Source organism: Kogia breviceps, chromosome X (genome assembly GCF_026419965.1).
Source record: "Kogia breviceps isolate mKogBre1 chromosome X, mKogBre1 haplotype 1, whole genome shotgun sequence".
In the NCBI taxonomy this organism is placed as follows: Eukaryota; Metazoa; Chordata; class Mammalia; order Artiodactyla; family Physeteridae; genus Kogia; species Kogia breviceps.
Genome location: NC_081330.1, coordinates 109,158,474 through 109,176,834, shown reverse-complemented (window position 1 = coordinate 109,176,834; position 18,361 = coordinate 109,158,474). Strand labels below are relative to the sequence as shown.

At 37.1% G+C, this 18,361-nt stretch overlaps 1 protein-coding gene across 2 annotated transcripts in view; it reads left to right on the top strand.

Moving 5' to 3' along the window:
* Positions 1 to 18,361, top strand: part of IL1RAPL1 (interleukin 1 receptor accessory protein like 1) — a 1,372,082-nt gene that overhangs the window by 1,311,428 nt on the left and 42,293 nt on the right. For both annotated transcript variants that reach the window (XM_067024255.1, XM_067024256.1), the window contains 2 exons: positions 13,425 to 13,557; positions 16,250 to 16,395. In XM_067024255.1, coding sequence (XP_066880356.1) covers positions 13,425 to 13,557; positions 16,250 to 16,395 — 279 coding nt within the window. The remainder of the gene's footprint in view (positions 1 to 13,424; positions 13,558 to 16,249; positions 16,396 to 18,361) is intronic.

Sequence of the window (18,361 nt, the reverse complement as noted above, 5' to 3'; positions counted from 1 at the left end):
GAAAAATAGCTCAAAGACAGGGAAAGGGCTAAAATCTGATAACTCTGAATGGTGTGCAATAGAAAAATGAGTAGTTTTCCACAGGAACAATTTTTTTTCCTACATTCCTTTGGAAGCCTAGTATGTTTCTATAGTTTGCATTGGCTCATCAGTGACCCAGTTTTACAGTCTACTTCTTGTCTATGCCAGCTACCTCTCTAACCACCACTGTCATTATTAGGAGCCCTCTTTCCTAGACTCCCTGTCCTTGCTTCCTGCTTAAAAGCCCTGACGGAATGTTTTTCCATCTTGTTGCTTTTCTCAGCCCCAACTCCAATTTAAACAGAGTTCAAGGTAAAAAGAAATTGTTCCAGACAGTTAACTGTAACCACTTGCATGAAAATCACCTGGGAGTGCTTGTTAAAAATGAAAATCCCTGGAACCCTATACACTTGCTGAGTCAACATCTGGTTTGGGGAGAGTGGGAGTAAGTTTTTTTGACAGTAAGTTTGAGACTCACTGGCTTCAGTAAAGAAAAAAGTATAACATCTGAAGCCATATTCATCTAAACTAAATGATATTGTAGAACATATGAGTGTATAAACTAAACTCTGGCCTGAAAGTTAGTGGAAATTTGCTAGAAGAAACAAGGTTAATGGTAACATGAGGAGTTGCAGTACTAACAGCCTTTCCTCTAGTTGCTATCAAAATCTGGCTATGGGGACTTCCCTGGCAGTCCAGTGCTTAGGACTCTGTGCTTCCATTGCAGGGGACACGGGTTCCATCCCTGGTCAGGGAACTAAGATCCTGTATGCTGCATGGTGCAGCCAAAAAAAAAAAAAACACATCTGGCTATGATTATTTTAAAGTTGAATATCTGGACTAATTAATCTATTAATGATTTTTCTAGGCACTATGCTGTGTCCTTTTATTGTTTTTCCTTTTTAATTGAAAGCATACTCAGATACACATTAGTTAAGAAACACAATAAAGAAAAATTTGTCATCATTCACTATTGTCTTAATTTTCTTTGTATTATTTTCTGTTCTACTGAAGCTTTTCTAATTATATATTTAAATCTGTCAGTTGTGAACTTTCTTGTTATTTCTAGGCTCTAATTCTAAGAAAAGACTTTTTTCCTCTACAGATTTATAAAATAATATATTTTCTCCTAGATAGTATATACATTTTATAATAATATTTAACTCTTTAATAAATCCCATTTTTTTGTTGTATTATGTGAAATTAACTTTTGTTTCCAGGTCATAATTCAGTTCTGATAACACATTGCCTGGAGTTAAGTCTGGTACAATTTCTGAGCATTTATATCAACTTCTTGTTTAAAATATTTTTACTTTTAAACACTTGGAAACAACTCAGTTTTTCTTTAAAAGCATAAGACTTTAATAGTTTATTCATTTCCTATAAATTCTCAACTAAAATTATAAATACATCACAGGGCCTATAACACAACAGTGGGGAAATAAGCATTTTAGGTATGATGTTGATAATTACATTCTGTGGTCTAATAAAAGCCCTTTTATCTTGATAGTGTTTTTATAATTTTGAACAACACTGGTTATTAGTAAAATAATTATATGTAATAATAAATTTTTGGTTTAATATTAATAGTAAGAACCACAAAAATACTACTTCACATTCACTAGAATGGCTGTAATCAAAAAGACAGGTAACAAGTGTTGGCAAGCATGTGGAGAAATTAAAACTCATACATTCCTGGTGAGAATGTAAAATGGTACAGCCACTTTGGAACACAGTTTGGCAATTCCTCAAACATTTAAACAGAATTATAACGCAGCAGTTCCATTCCTAGATACATAACCAAGAGAAATGAAAGCATATGTCCACACAAAAATTTGTACAAGAGTGTTCAAAGCAGCTTTATTCATGATAGTCAGAGTGGAAACAACCCAAATGTCCATCAGTTGATGAATGGATACACAAAATGTGGTATATCCATACAATGAAATATTATTTAGCCATAAAGAGGAATGAAGTATTGATATACACTGTGACATGGATGAACCTCGAAAACATTAAGCTAATCAAAAGAAGGCGGAAACAAAAAGCCACATACTGCATGATTTCATTTATATGAGATATCTGGAATAGGCAAGTCCATAGAGACAGAAAGTAGAAGTAGCTGAGTGGTTGCCAAGGCCCAGGGGTTTGGGAGGAACTGCCTAGTGACTGCTAAATTGGTTCAGCATTTCTTTCTGGGGTGATGAAAGTCTCGTATAGATGATTGTGCTGCTGGTTGCATAGTTCTGTGAATATACTGAAAACCATTGAATTGTACATTTTAAGTGGGTGAATTGAGGATATGTGAAATATACCTCAAAAGAGGTATTAAAAATATGCATGCAATATCTTTGAAAAACAACTTTATAGAAACTGGTGTGCTGGTAAATGTTTAACAATTGGTTCTCCCAGTGTCCTTCTGAGAAGTACACCACCATATAGGTGGTTGATATTTTCATTTATATTGGAAAATAAGAGTGAAACATTGGAGATGTATGTCAGAACTTCATTTGCTCATCAGTGATGTAAGCAAATCCTTTGCTGAATTAGATGATAATTTTTGGATGCCAGAAGAATTTTTTTACGTTTGCAGTATTACCAAAGTAACAGCCATAGACATGACACTTTGAAGTTTAATCTGCATTGTTAACATTTTCTCCATATTGTCTTAAGTACAGACAATCAGCAAAACAGTAAATCATAGCCTGATTTGTAGCATTTGGCAATTCGTGGGGTAAATACTCTCGCCATGGCTGATTGCTGGCTACCAACATAATCTCACTTAATGTGCATTTGGGAAGAGATGTGCAGTAATACGTTATTATATGGTATTTCTGCCATACCAATACCATAGAAGAAGAATATGGAAAAATAAATAGGAGTGTTAGAGTTTGGGGTATCTTTTACCTTAGTTTTTAATATAGTATATTTAATTATAAGTTTCTATAATTTAATTTTTAATAATGACTATGTTTAACAACCTGCTTACAGAATTTCTGAAAAATGTAATAGCTGATTCTTAACATGCTGGCGTGAACCAGCTCCGACCCACAAGAGAATTAACACCTGAATGAGGAGGTTCTGAATGTTGAAGACTAGTTTACAAGCTAGACTTGGCCTGTTGAGATAGGCTGGAGACATGTAACCTTTAATTAATGAAGCTTTGAAAAAAGGAATCAAGGAAAAATGCAAGTACAAGAGATATTAAGCAGGTTATTAATTAATTTGAAATTATTTATTGAGTTGCTAATATTTTCAACACGCTGTAATGGGTCCTAGTAATATACAAAGGTAGTTACAGATGTAATTTCTGCCTTTGGGGAGTGAATATCCTAGTTGCTGGACTAGACATGCAAACAAACCAACTATTGTGAGGAATATATTGTGATAAAGTAGATATGTTCCAAGGGCTAGAGAGGAGAAAAGACGGAGTGATTGACTATTCCTAGAAAAGCCAAGTCAGTCTTTTGAAGAGGTGCTATTTGAGTTGGGACTTAATGGATGAGGAGTAGTTTACTAGGTGGAAATGAGGAGAATTTAAAGCGAAGAATATAGCATTAAAAAGCATGAGAATGTGAAATAGATTATGGATGGACTACTCAAAACTCAGATGCTAAAATCCTGTTATGTAACTGGCATGTCCTGCTTCATCAGCCCGAGGAACAAACACAGTCATATTATTTTTATTTTCCTAATTCCTGTTTCCTAATTGCCTTATTAACTTTCTAACCAAAATTTGCTAATTATATTTTCCTAATTTTCCTAGTTGTGCTTATGAATCTCTATCTATCCTTATTGAGTGGAAGTGCATCATCTCTCCCTAGGCTCCACCCTGCCCCATGATTTTCTATCCACTCCTGGTTTTTATACAGCCTGAGGGGAAGGGATGATAGTTGTTTATTTCTGCTTTCAAGCACAGGTAATACACACTTTGGGTCCAAGGCCACAGCTCCTAACAGAATACTCATGTGATTAGCCACCATTTTCCCAAATGAAAAGTACTAGATGGACTCAGATTTCCTCCCCAACACTTAGGCAGTCCGGGAGTCTCAGTTGGGCCTGACATCCATCACCTGGCCTTCTCTCAGGAATGATTCCGCTGGGCTCCTAGGAACAGAGCTATGCATAAGAACGGGAGTGGTACCTTTTGTTCAGCCACACGAATAGGTATCATCAAGAGAAACAATTCAAAAATCTCTTCACAGAACAGATCTCTACTCAAGTTGACTTTCTATCCTGATTGTTTTGAGAAGCAGCTGGCAACTCAATCTGTCTGTCTCTCTCCCCTACACACACACAGTGAGACAGGTAAATTATAAAAATAAAAAATACATATTTGTACCTTATCAGGCTTCCTTGTAATCTCTGCTTTGAGAGGCTTCCTATTATCACAGTGATCTGTAGTCACTGCTGTCAGATGTGCTTTGTCCTTTTTTAAGAAATTATGTGGAAATAATTCTGTTTTTGCAGTGACTGCTCCTTATATGGTCCCAAAGTATTGTAGAATTCTCAATCCTTCTTGATTCTCTCTGATCCAATCCCAGTTTTGCAAATACAGTAAGAGTGATTTCTTTAGACTGCAGGTGTGCTTATGTCAGTCTCCTACTTGAACCTTTCCCCACCTTAGCATTGCCCTTAAACGGAAGTTCCAAATCTTCAACGTGGCCTACATGGAAGACTAAGGCTGCCACTGCTCTGGCATCGTTAGTGCTCTGTTCTCCCCCATATCTTCCTCCCTCCTCTACCTTCCACATACAGGTTAGCTTCAGCCGTTGTGAAGTTACTTACTTCCTCCAAAGTTCTCTGGCATTCTCTCACTCATGCTCTTTCCTCTCTACCTGGAGTGCTTTTCTATGTTTCCCTCCACCTTCTTTTGTTCCTTCCATGAATTCCACTCTCTGACCCACAGCCAGCCCAACCCAAGTCTACACAGAGTTCCCCTAGGTGCCCCAATAGCACTGCAGATACCCCTAGTACTGGAGGTCAAGGCAAGGTAGGTAGTCAAAAGCCAGGTGGGCAGCACAAGGCTAATAGGTGAGAGAAATGAGGAATTAGGTAACGGAAAATCACTTGATCTGGGAAGGTAGGAGGGTGAAAAGAGAGAAAAATTCAGGTCCCAATGAGAGATTCAGTTGACTTCTCTGCTAAGGAACATCAAGCTGAGTTGCTAAGGACATGATCATTATTTATAATCCCCCAAATTTAGTAAAACTGTAATGGAAAATTAGATAATTTCTGGAGATTTCTACTTATGAGTTCCAGTCATTAACTCCTACCTAAAAGCTAAACCATGATCCCTTAAAACACAGATTGTGTGAATTATTGATAAAATTTTTAAACTCTGTAATATATGTTGATTCTGTTGGCATGTGATATTAATCATCACACTATGTAGTAGTTTGAGATTTACTGTTGAATTTATGACTACCTTGACACTATAACAGGTAGTGGAGTTACGTAAAAGCTTGTGCTCTTATAAAAATGTAAAAGCAAAGAATATTGGATTTAAAATTGTTTGTAACATTGGATTGACACCTCCCATAGAAATCTGTGGTTTCCAATCAGTAAGATTGACATTCAGTTATCCATTGTGTAAGGTAAATATTCTCCAAGGGAGGAGGATTCCATATTAAAATATTTACAGAATAACTTATGTATAAAATTAATAGTGGGAGAGGAACCAAGATGGCATAGTAGAAGGACGTGCTCTCACTCCCTCTTGTGAGAACGCCAGAATCACAACTAGCTGCTGGACAATCATCAACAGGAAGATACTGGAACTCACCAAAAATGATACCCCACATCCAAAGACAAAGGAGAAGCCACAATGAGATGGTAGGAGGGGCACAATCACAATAAAATCAAACCCCATAACTGCTGGGTGGGTGACTCACAGACTGGAGAACACTTACACCACAGAAGTCCACCCACTGGAGTGAAGGTTCTGAGCCCCACATCAGGCTTCCCAACCTGGGGGTCCAGCAACGGGAGGAGGAATTCCTAGAGAATCAGAGTTTGAAGCCTAGTGGGATTTGACTGCAGGACTTCGACAGGACTGGGGGAAACAGAGACTCCACTCTTGGAGGGCACACACAAAGTAGTGTGGGCATTGGGACCCAGGGGAAGGAGCAGTGATCCCAGGGGAGACTGAATCAGACCCATCTGCTAGTGTTGGAGGGTCTCCTGCAGAGGCGGGGAGTGGCTGTGTCTCACCATGCAAACAGGGACACTGGCAGCAGAAGTTCTGTGAAGTACTCCTTGGCGTGAGCCCTCCCAGAGTCTGTCATTAGCCTCATGAAAGAGCTCACGTAGGCTGCAGTGTTGGGTTGCCTCAGGCCAAACAAGCAACAGGGAGGGAACCCAGCCCAACCCATCAACAGTCAAGCGGATTAAAGTTTTATTGAGTTTTGCCCACCAGAGCAACAGTCAGCTCTACCCACCACCAGTCCCTCCCATCAGGAAACTTACACAAGCCTCTTAGCCTCATCCACCAGAGGGCAGACAGCAGAAGCAAGAAGAACTACAATCCTGCAGCCTCTGGAACAAAAACCACATTCACAGAAAGATAGACAAGATGAAAAGGCAGAGGGCTATGTACCAGATGAAGGAACAAGATAAAACCCCAGAAAAACATCTAAACGAAGTGGAGATAGGCAACCTTCCAGAAAAAGAATTCATAATAATGATAGTGAAGATGATCCAGGACCTCGGAAAAAGAATGGAGGCAAACATCAAGAAGATGCAAGAAATGTTTAACAAAGACCTAGAAGAATTAAAGAACAAACAAACAGATGAAAACTACACTAGAAGGAATCAATAGCAGAATAACTGAGGCAGAAGAATGGATAAGTGACCTGAAAGACAGAATGGTGGAATTCACTGCTGCAGAACAGACTAAAGAAAAAAGAAAGAATGAAAAGAAATGAAGACAGCCTAAGAGACCTCTGGGACAACATGAAACGCAACAATATTCTTATTATACAGGTCCCAGAAGAGAAGAGAGAGAGAAAGGACCAGAGAAAATATTTGAAGAGATTATAGTCAAAAACTTCCCTAACATGAGAGAGGAAATAGCCACCCAAGTCCAGGAAGCACAGAGAGTCCCATACAGGATAAACCCAAGGAGAAACATGCCAAGACACATAGTATTCAAATTGGCAAAAATTAAAGACAAAGAAAAATTATTGAAAGCAGCAAGGGAAAAACGACAAATAGCATGCAAGGGAACACCCATAAGGTTAACAGCTGATGTCCCAGCAGAAACTCTACAAGCCAAAAGGGAGTGGCATGATATACTTAAAGTGATGACAGGGAAGAACATACAACCAAGATTACTCTACCCAGCAAGGATCTCATTCAGATTCGATGGAGAAATCAAAAGCTTTACAGACAAGCAAAAGCTAAGAGGATTCAGCACCACCAAACCAGCTCTACAACAAATGCTAAAGGAACTTCTCTAAGTGGGAAACACAGAGAAGAAAAGGACCTACAAAAACAAACCCAAAACAATTAAGAAAATGGTCATAGGAACATACATATCGATAATTACCTTAAACGGGAATGGATTAAACACTCCAATGAAAAGACACAGGCTTGCTGAATGGATACAAAAACAAAACCCATATATATGCTGTCTACAAAAGCATATGTACTTCAGACCTAGGGACACATACAGATTGAAAGTGAGGGGATGGAAAAAGATATTCCATGCAAATGGAAATCAAAAGAAAGCTGGAGTAGCAATACTCATATCAGATGAAATAGACTTTAAAATAAAGAATGTTACAAGAGACAAGGAAGGACACTACATAATGATCGAGGGATCAATCCAAGAAGAAGATATAACAATTATAAATATATGCACCCAACATAGGAGCACCTCAATACATAAGGCAATTGCTAACAGCTATAAAAGAGGAAATCGACAGTAACACAATAATAGTGGGGGATTTTAACACCTCACACCAATGGACAGATCATCCAAAATGAAAATAAATGAGGAAACAGCAGCTTTAAATGACACAATAGACCAAATAGATTTCATTGATATTTATAGGACATTCCATCCAAAAACAGCAGACTACACTTTCTTCTCAAGTGCACACACAATATTCTCAAAGATAGATCACATCTTGGGTCACAACTCAGGCCTCAGTAAATTTAAGAAAATTGAAATCTTATCAAGCATCTTTTCTGACCACAATGCTATGAGATTAGAAATGAATTACAGGGAAAAAAGCATAAAAGACACAAACACATGGAGGCTAAACAATACGTTACTAAATAACCAAGAGATCACAGAGGAAATCAAAGAGGAAATCAGAAAATACCTAGAGACAAATGATAATGGAAACACGACGATCCAAAACCTATGGGATGCAGCAAAAGCAGTTCTAAGAGGGAAGTTTATAGTTATACAAGCCTACCTCAAGAAACAAGAAAAATCTCAAATAAACAATCTTACGTTACACTTAAAGAAACTAGAGAAAGAAGAATACACAAAACCCAATGTTAGCAGAAGGAAAGGAATCATAAAGATCAGAGCAGAAATAAATGAAATAGAAACAAAGAAAGCAATAACAAAGATCAATAAAACTAAAAGTTGGTTCTTTGAGAAGATAAACAAAATTGATAAACCATTAGCCAGACTCATCAAGAAAAGAGGGAGAGGACTCAAATCAATAAAATTAGAAATGAAAAAGGAGTAGTTACAACAGATGCCACAGAAATACAAAGCATCCTAAGAGACTATTACAAGCAACTCTATGCCAATAAAATGGACAATCTGGAAGAAATGGACAAATTCTTAGGAAGGTAAAACCTTCCAAGACTGAAACAGGAAGGAATAGAAAATATGAACAGACCAATCACAAGTAATGAAATTGAAACTGTGATTAAAAAATCTTCCAACACACAAAAGCCCAGGACCAGATGGCTTCACAGGTGAATTCTATCCAACATTTAGAGAAGAGCTAACACCCATCCTTCTCAAACTCTTCCAAAAAATCACAGAGGAAGGAACACTCCCAAACTCAGTCTATGAGGCCACCATCACCCTGATACCAAAACCAGACAAAGATACTACAAAAAAAGAAAATTACAGACCAATATCACTGATGAATATAGATGCAAAAATCCTCAAACACATACTAGCAAACAGAATCCAACAACACATTAAAAGGATATAAACCATGATTAAGTGGGACTTATCCCAGGGATGCAAGGATTCTTCAATATATGCAAATCAATCCATGTGATACACCATATTAACAAACTGAAGAATAAAAACCATATGATCATCTCAGTAGATGCAGAAAAAGTTTTTGACAAAATTCAACACCCATTTATGATAAAAACTCTCCAGAAAGTGGACATAGAGGGAACCTACCTCAACATAATAAAGGCCATATACGACAAACCCACAGCAAACATCATTCTCAATGGAAAAAAACTGAAAGCATTTCCTCTAAGATCAGGAACAAGACAAGGATGTCCTCTCTCACCACTATTATTCAGCAGTTTTGGAAGTCCTAGCCATGGCAATCAGAGAAGAAAAAGATATAAAAGGAATCCAAATTGGAAAAGAAGAAGTAAAACTGTCACTGTTTGCAGATGACATGATACTATACACAGAATCCTGAAGATGCCACCAGAAAACTACTAGAGCTAATCAATGAATTTTGTAAAGTTGCAGGATACAAAATTAATGCACAGAAATCTCTTGCATTCCTATACACTAATGATGAAAAATCTGAAAGAGAAATTAAGGAAACACTCCCATTTACCATTGCAACAAAAAGAATAAAATACCTAGGAATAAACCTACCTAGGGAGACAAAAGACCTGTATGTAGAAAGCTATAAGATACTGATAAAAGAAATTAAAGATGATACCAACAGATGGAGAGATATACCATGTTCTTGGATTGGAAGAATCAATATTGTGAAAATGACTGTACTACCCAAAGCAATCTACAGATTCAGTGCAATCCTTATCAAATTACCAATCGTGGTGGGGTTTTTTTGTTTGTTTGTTTGTTTTTTGTTTTTTTTTTCCGGTACTTGGGCCTCTCACTGCTGCGGCATCTCCCATTGCGGAGCACAGGCTCCAGACGCCCAGGCTCAATGGTCATGGCTCACGGACCCAGCCACTCCGTGGCATGCAGGATCCTTCTGGACCGGGGCACGAACCCGTGTTCCCTGCATTGGCAGGCAGACTCTCAACCACCGCGCCACCACGGAAGCCCTACCAATGGCATTTTTTAATAACACTAGAACAAAATATCTTAAAATTTGTATGGAGACACAAAAGACCCCGAATAGCCAAAGCAGTCTTGAGGGGAAAAAAAAAAGAGCTGGAGGAATCAGATTCCCTGACTTCAGACTATACTACAAAGCTACAGTAATCAAGACAATATGGTACAGGCACAGAAAGATAAACATAGATCAATGGAACAAGATAGAAAGCCCAGAGATAAACCCATGCACCTATGCTCAACTAATCTATGACAAAGGAGGCAAGGATATACAATGGAGAAAAGACAGTCTCTTCAATAAGTGGTGCTGGGAAAACTGGACAGCTACATGTAAGAGAATGAAATTAGAACATTCCCTAACACCATACACAAAAGTTAACTCAAAATGGATTAGAGACCTAAATGTAAGACCAGACACTGTAAAACTCTTAGAGGAACACACAGAAAGAACAATGTTTGACATAAATCACAGCAAGATCTTTTATGATCCACCTCCTAGAGTAATAGAAATAAAAACAGAAATAAACAAATGGGACCTAATGAAACTTCAAAGCTTTTGCACAGCAAAGGAAACCATAAACAAGATGAAAAGACAACCCTCAGAATGGGAGAAAATATTTGCAAACGAATCAACGGACAAAGGATTAATCTCCAAAATATATAAACAGCTCATGCAGCTCAGTATTAAAGAAACAAACAACCCAAACCAAAAATAGGCAGAAGACCTAAATAGACATTTCTCCAAAGAAGACATACAGATGGCCAAGAAGCACATGAAAAGCTGCTCAACATCACTGATTATTAGAGAAATGCACATCAAAACTACAATGAGGTATCACCTCACACCAGTTAGAATGGGCATCATCAGGAAATCTACAAACAATAAATTCTGGAGAGGGTGTGGAGAAAAGGGAACCCTCTTGCACTGTTGTTGGGAATGTAAATTGATACAGCCACTATGGAGAACAGTATGGAGGTTCCTTAAAAAACTAAAAATGGAATTACCATATGATCCAGCAATCCCACTACTGGGCATATATCCAGAGAAAAGCATAATTCAAAAAGACACATGCACCCCAGTGTTGACTGCAGCACTATTTACAATAGCCAGGTCATGGAAGCAACCTAAATGCCCATCGACAGACGAATGGATAAAGAAGAAGTGGTATATATATACGATGGAATATTACTGAGCCATAAAAAGGAACATAATTGAGTCATTTGTTGAGACGTGGCTGGATCTAGAGACTGTCATACAGAGTGAAGTAAGTCAGAAAGAGAAAAACAAATACTGTATGTTAACGCATGTATGTGGAACCTAGAAAAATGGTACTGATGAACCGGTTTGCAGGGCAGAAGTTGAGACACAGATGTAGCGAACAAACGTATGGACACTAAGAGGGGAAAGACGCGGTGGGGTGGGGATGGTGGTGTGCTGAATTGGGCGATTGGGATTGACATGTATACACTGATGTGTATAAAACTGATGACTAATAAGAACCTGCTGTATTAAAAAGAAGATGAAAGAAGGATAAATTTTAAAGAAAAAAATTAATAGTAAAGGAACCTGTTTAAAGCTGCATTTTGCTTCTTAAAAGTTTGCAGATATTTTCTGGACTTGACTTATTTGGTCACTGATAACGGTTATTGTATATAGAATCAAAGTCCATAGGAATCACTTATTTGGAGAACATTCAGACATAAACAAGTATAACATAAAAGGAAAGGCTTTATTATGCATCTTAGAAATATTAGAACAGCAAGAACTTAGTTATGAACTATTCTTACACAGTGGACATAATTAAAATAATAATATGAATTTTATCCAATAAAAATTTTCTTGTGGAAATTGGAGAATAAAGTTTACATATAGGTTGACCCATACCAGGACTTAGAAAGAATGCATCTGTAACTACATTGTGCTTTGCTCTGGGTTCATATTGTAGAATCACTTGTAAGCCCAGTTTCACGAGATGTGCACTATTAACTCATAGCTTAGCTGTGAGGCTTCCAGTCTTTAGGAACCTCCTTCTCTTCACCTTAAAGTCAGAACTGTCAGAGTCCTCTAGAATATTCTGAGGAATTTATGAAATGAAGAAGGTTTCCTTACTTCAGATGCCTATAAAGGTATCCCTGGAGCCTAGTTTCCAACCCTTCATGTAGTCCTCATCCTTGTGAGTTCCCCTGCTCCAGTCCAAGCTGGAGTACGTCCCTACAGGTCTCTATCCCACCCCACATTTTCTAGCTCTACTTGGAGGCAGCAAGATCTTAAAACTATAATGGTACTGGTATATTTCAGTTCTCTAATGCCGCCTGAGGCTTGGGGAAACCAGGTGTTTGCAAAATCACATTACCTGTCCAGAAATGCGCCTTATTTTCTGCAGGCATTAAATTCGCTTCCACTTTTCAGTCAGAGACCTCCACTTACCTTATTAAGTAATCAGCTAATCTGTATTCACCATTATAGTGGTCTCTGTTGAGTAGCATCTTGGAAGAAACTCATCCCCACAGTAGTATTATTGATTTTACATCTTATAAACATCCCAAATATTTATTCTCGGGAGTTGTTCATTTGTATTTTAATGCACTTTTTTACCTGAGCGTGTGTTGGTTTCCTTAATTAAAATACTATTCCTCATATAGTAAAAATATTTTAATAACATTTTTAGGGGATCCTGCATTTTACAGTTTGATTTCTTTCCCATGAAAAGATTTTGTTCTCTTTCTGTTTCCCACATTCAGGACAGAGAAACATCTTCTACCTGCTTTATAAAATCTTATATTATGAACATTATGTACTGTCTGATATCATGCTTTTGAGAAGAGCACGTCACCTCCATGTTACCATTCCCAATAATTCATAACCTCAATTTATTCATGTGGTAAAATCAGGCAAACTTAAATGGAAGAGCCTTCTATGAAATAACCCACCAGTGTTCTTCAAAATCGTATAAGTAATTCACTTTCCACTAAATAAGCTGTCAAAAGCCCACATGAATTTGACGAAGATAGAAAACATCTGAAAAATGTGATTTTAGAAAGATGTTTCATTAAATCAATGAAGTGATTAAAATGTTACCTGCCACTTTGCCTAAAATAAGAGTGTACAAACAGTTTTATAACACATTTTCATCACTTCTCTCAACAGGCGATTCAGCTAATCTAACCTGCAGAGCTTTCTTTGGGTACAGTGGAGATGTCAGTCCTCTGATATACTGGATGAAAGGAGAGAAGTTTATTGAAGATCTGGATGAAAATCGAGTTTGGGAAAGTGACATTAGGTAAAGTAATTTTTGTCTTTTAACTTGTACAATCAAGACGAACATTTGTTCTCTTAGTGAATAGAAAGTGATCTAAAAGAAAAGAAGGGGTTTGGGGTAGTGTTTTACTATTATAATAAAAATATTGCAACATTTAGTGGCAAAGAGGCAAAATACTCTTGAGAGAGTGACTATGAAATTGTCAAGCAGGAGAGCCATTTGCAAAGAAATTAAGAAAATTAAAAAGGAGTTTTTCACTAAGGAATAAACTGAGTGTGAGACAGACCAAAATAGCATCAAACATGGAAAATGTCTGAGATCAGATGATATAGCCACTATGGAGAACAGTATGGAGGTTCCTTAAAAAACTAAAAATAGAACTACCATACAACCCAGCAATCCCACTATTGGGCATATACCCTGAGAAAACCATAATTCAAAAAGAGTCATGTACCACAATGTTCATTGCAGCTGTATTTACGATAGCCAGGACATGGAAGCAACCTAAGTGTCCATCGACAAATGAATGGATAAAGAAGATGTGGCACATATATACAATGGAATATTACTCAGTCATAAAATGAAATGAAATTGAGTTATTTGTAGTGAGGTGGATGGACCTAGAGTCTGTCCTACAGAGCGAAGTAAGTCAGAAAGAGAAAAACAAATACTGTATGCTAACACATATATATGGAATCTTAAAAAAAAAAAAAAAGGTTCTGAAGAACCTAGGGGCAGGACAGGAATAAAGACACAGACGTAGAGAATGGACTTGAGGACACGGGGAGTGGGGAGGGTAAGCTGGGACAAAGTGAGAGAGTGGCATGGACATATATACAGTACCAAATGTAAAATAGCTAGCTAGTGGGAAGCAGCCGCATAGCACAGGGAGATCAGCTCCGTGCTTTGTGACCACCTAGAGGGGTGGGATAGGGAGGGTGGGAGGGAGGGAGACGCAAGAGGGAGGGGATATGGGGATATATGTATATGTATAGCTGATTCACTTTGTTATAAAGCAGAAACTAACACACCATTGTAAAGCAATTATACGCCAATAAAGATGTTAAAAAAAAAACATGGAAAATGTGATATTAGGCCTTTGGTTTATAAGAGCTCTTTTTCTTAATTGTTGAGAGAAGATATTAACAAGTTTCTAGGATTCAACCAAACACAATCTTTGTAACTTCCTTTTATATGTTTTTACATATTTTAGGCATCATGTTGACTATAAAGCGCTTGATAGGAATGATAAAGGATACAAAAATGTTTTATCACCTTTTTTAGTCTGACTTTAAGGTCTAAACATTAATATAGTGGGAATAATAGTGAATAATCATTAAAATACAATCGATTTTGAGGGCATCATGCTTAAGCCTCTTGCTTCTTTTAAAAAAAATAATTAATGTATTTGTTCATTTACTTTTAAATATTGAGGTATTCAGTTATGACCCAAAGTATGCTTATACACAGATACTCATTTTTAATCATAATGTAAATTGGCAAATGTATTAATAAATAAGCTATAAGTGAATCAAAATACTGATCATTTGCAAACATTCTCCCATCTAAAGATCGCCTCTACTGGGTATATATGAGCATTTTAACCAAATTCTTCTTCTTAACTGTGAGGACTTTTAAAACTTGATCAAAGGTATAAGAGAAAAAGGTTTTCGATACAAAATAAAAACCTACAGAACTGTCATATAAGATTATTTCTACTGGAATTTTCTTCCTGGCAACAAATACACAAGAATATTGCACTGCAGTTGGGCTCTGAAATGCCCAGATGAGCAATTCTCCAGTTCCAGAGGAACTAAAATGTTCCTCTGCCATTTCTCATGTTCAGAACTTCACTATTATCTCATACCCATACACTCTGAAATGCTAAGGTTAAAGAAGGATAATAAACCTCCTAACTTTTCCCCTCTCTCCTGTTGTGGATGCTCAGGGAATGTTCTAGAAAGGTATTTTTCTTTAATTCTGCATTAGGAAGTATTGTGCAGAGATGAGTTACCAAGCAGGTAGGAGGGTAGAGGTGGAAACTTTGTGAGTAAGGAAAGGGAGGCTTACTTTGAAGTTTTCCATTTGTTCTAAAAAGATTGCTAAAATCCTTGACACTGAGATTAGTGAGCATTTACCGTTAATTTTAAATGTCAGAATTAAACACTTCATCAGAACATTTAGTCGACAGTTTTGTAATTTCATGTTTCTTTTAAAATAGGAATTGATTTGCACCATTAAAAAAAAAAGCCAGGCTAGAGGTTTCAACTGAAATGTCAAAATAGCTTAGAAATTTTCTATTCTTCCTTTTATTTTTTTAAATTAACCTGTTAGATAATTAGTCCTCCAGCCAAAGACATTAGAATTTCTTATCTCACCCTTACATCATATTTCTTCTTAAAGGGAAAGCAATTTGTAAACTTTTCTTCAAGGTCTTGCTCACCTCTTTATTATGACAGTGTGATTGTCCTGCTAAGAGAGATAATTAACTGCAACTTCATTAGCATCTACACAGACAAGGTTCCTTATTAGAAGTGAAGAAGAAAAGGGCATGATATAATTTAATTAAGATAGCATTAATCCCTGACCAAATTTGAAGCACAGATGCTGTAGGTGTTTTCACATCAGATTCAGATTCATCTAAATGTTTTTCTTTTTCATGTATGTGTATGTTTGCGTGGGGTTTTTTGTTTCCTTTCGCTTTATATTTTAGAATCCTCAAGGAGCATCTTGGGGAACAGGAAGTTTCCATCTCATTAATTGTGGACTCTGTAGAAGAAGGTGACTTGGGAAATTACTCCTGTTATGTTGAAAATGGAAATGGACGTCGGCATGCCAGTGTTCTCCTTCACAAACGGGGTGAGTGTAACCTTCTAAGCTTGAGTGGTTGACTTAACCTTTAACGGAAGGGAAGTAATTGGGAAGCAAAAAGTTTTTTAAGTTTTTTTTTACGTAAATTTATCCTAAATAAAATACATTAGCATTAGGGCCATCAAAACGTGTAACACAGCAGATAGGTGACTAGCTCATACACTAGAGTCAAACTTAGATTCCTTGCTCTGTTTTTTTGTTGGTTTGTTTGTTGGTTTTGGCCGTGCCTCATGGTATGCGGGATCTTAGTTCTCGGACCAGGGATCGAACCCACCAGGGATTGAACCCGTTCCCCCTGCAGTGGAAGCGGGGAGTGTTAACCGCTGGACCACCAGGGAAGTCCCCCTTGCTCTGTTTTAATACCAACTATATAACCTTAGGAATGATATCTAACTTCTTTAAGATTCAGTTTCCTGATAATATGGAATGGTGAAAATAATAATATCAACTCTGCAGTGTGTTTTAAGGATGAGAGAAGACAATAAATGTGAAGAGCTTGGCATGGAGCCTGTACACAGGAAGTATTTAGTTAGATGCTACTTATTATTATTAGAAATAGGCAAACCAATTAAAAATAACCAGGACAGTTTTAAGTCAAAGATTGTGCTCCTTATTGGAGGGTTGTTCCTTGAGTGTAAGAATTATGTCCAATGGATTCCCCATTGTAGTTCTTTTTGATGTTTTTTTCTGCCTTGGATAAGTTTCACATGTGTAATATCCTCCCATGATTAATAATAATTCACTAGTGAATTATTTGTCAAATATTATTCATGAATAGCAATTCACTAAATCTGATTCCACGGCAACCCCAACATGTTACATACAGGGATAAAATATATATAAATAGATATTGAATTGTTGGAAATTATAGACAATTGTAAAATTTGAGCCATGCCTTTTAGTTGGTGAAACTTCATGTACATCGCAGAGAAAAATATATTTTTTCTACATTATGCTAAGTGAAAACTTTCTGGATGTTCTCTTACTCAGCAAATTCACAATGATTTTAATTTCAAAGCACATGTTTAATCCTAAACTCTTTGAGGTTGGAAAAGAAAGAGAATGCCGAAGACTGTTCCCCTCACTTTAGTGGACAATAGATTCCCTTTGAATAATGTTACTGAAAGCTATTAAAACAGACACTTCTGTTGTCAAGGCGACTATAATATTAAAATACTTTACTTTTGGGGGGATGTTAACAGAGGGAAAAGGTAAGCAGCAGTCAGTAAGCAATATGATTGTTTCTCTAGCTTAACACATATATTCAGTCAATGAAGGGATTTAGAGTAGAAGTATTATACATATAAAAGGACAGAAATAGCTTCTCACGGTTGGAAGCAATTTAAATGTGTAATTGAACTACATAACATCTTCCTCAGTGATCAGTCAGCTTATACTGGATCACATTCCTCCTCAAGGAAGCCAATTCAATCTTTGGAAAAACCTAACTATTAGAAAGCATTCCTATTTCACTGTCTATGTACCCCTTGACCCCACTTTTAATCTCTCTTCCCCAAAATAGCCCTTTAAAAGTTTGAGGACAGTCACCATAATGCTTCTGGGCCTGCCTTCATTTCCCTAGATTCAACTTCTTTAGTTCCTTTTATTCATTCTTCTTTTATGTGGATAAAATACTTGCACCATTCTGGTTACTCTCTTGAGCAACATATATTTCTTTTTAGGACAAAGTAGGAGTGACAGTTAAAGTACGGAAGCTGGGTTGTTTCCAAGGAGGGTACAACTATTAAAGCTGTCTTCTAGCAGCCAGGCACACAGCCAGGAAGGGGCATGCAGCCAGCCCCACGCTATTTTTAGCATGTGTGGCCTAAGGTTAAGTTGCCCATAGCTACAGAAGTTTCCAGTACTACAAAAATAAATGACTGAGGAATCAAGGAAATTGTTTGAAAAAACTTTTCCAATACTGTCTAATTCCCCAAACATGAAGAAAGTAGTG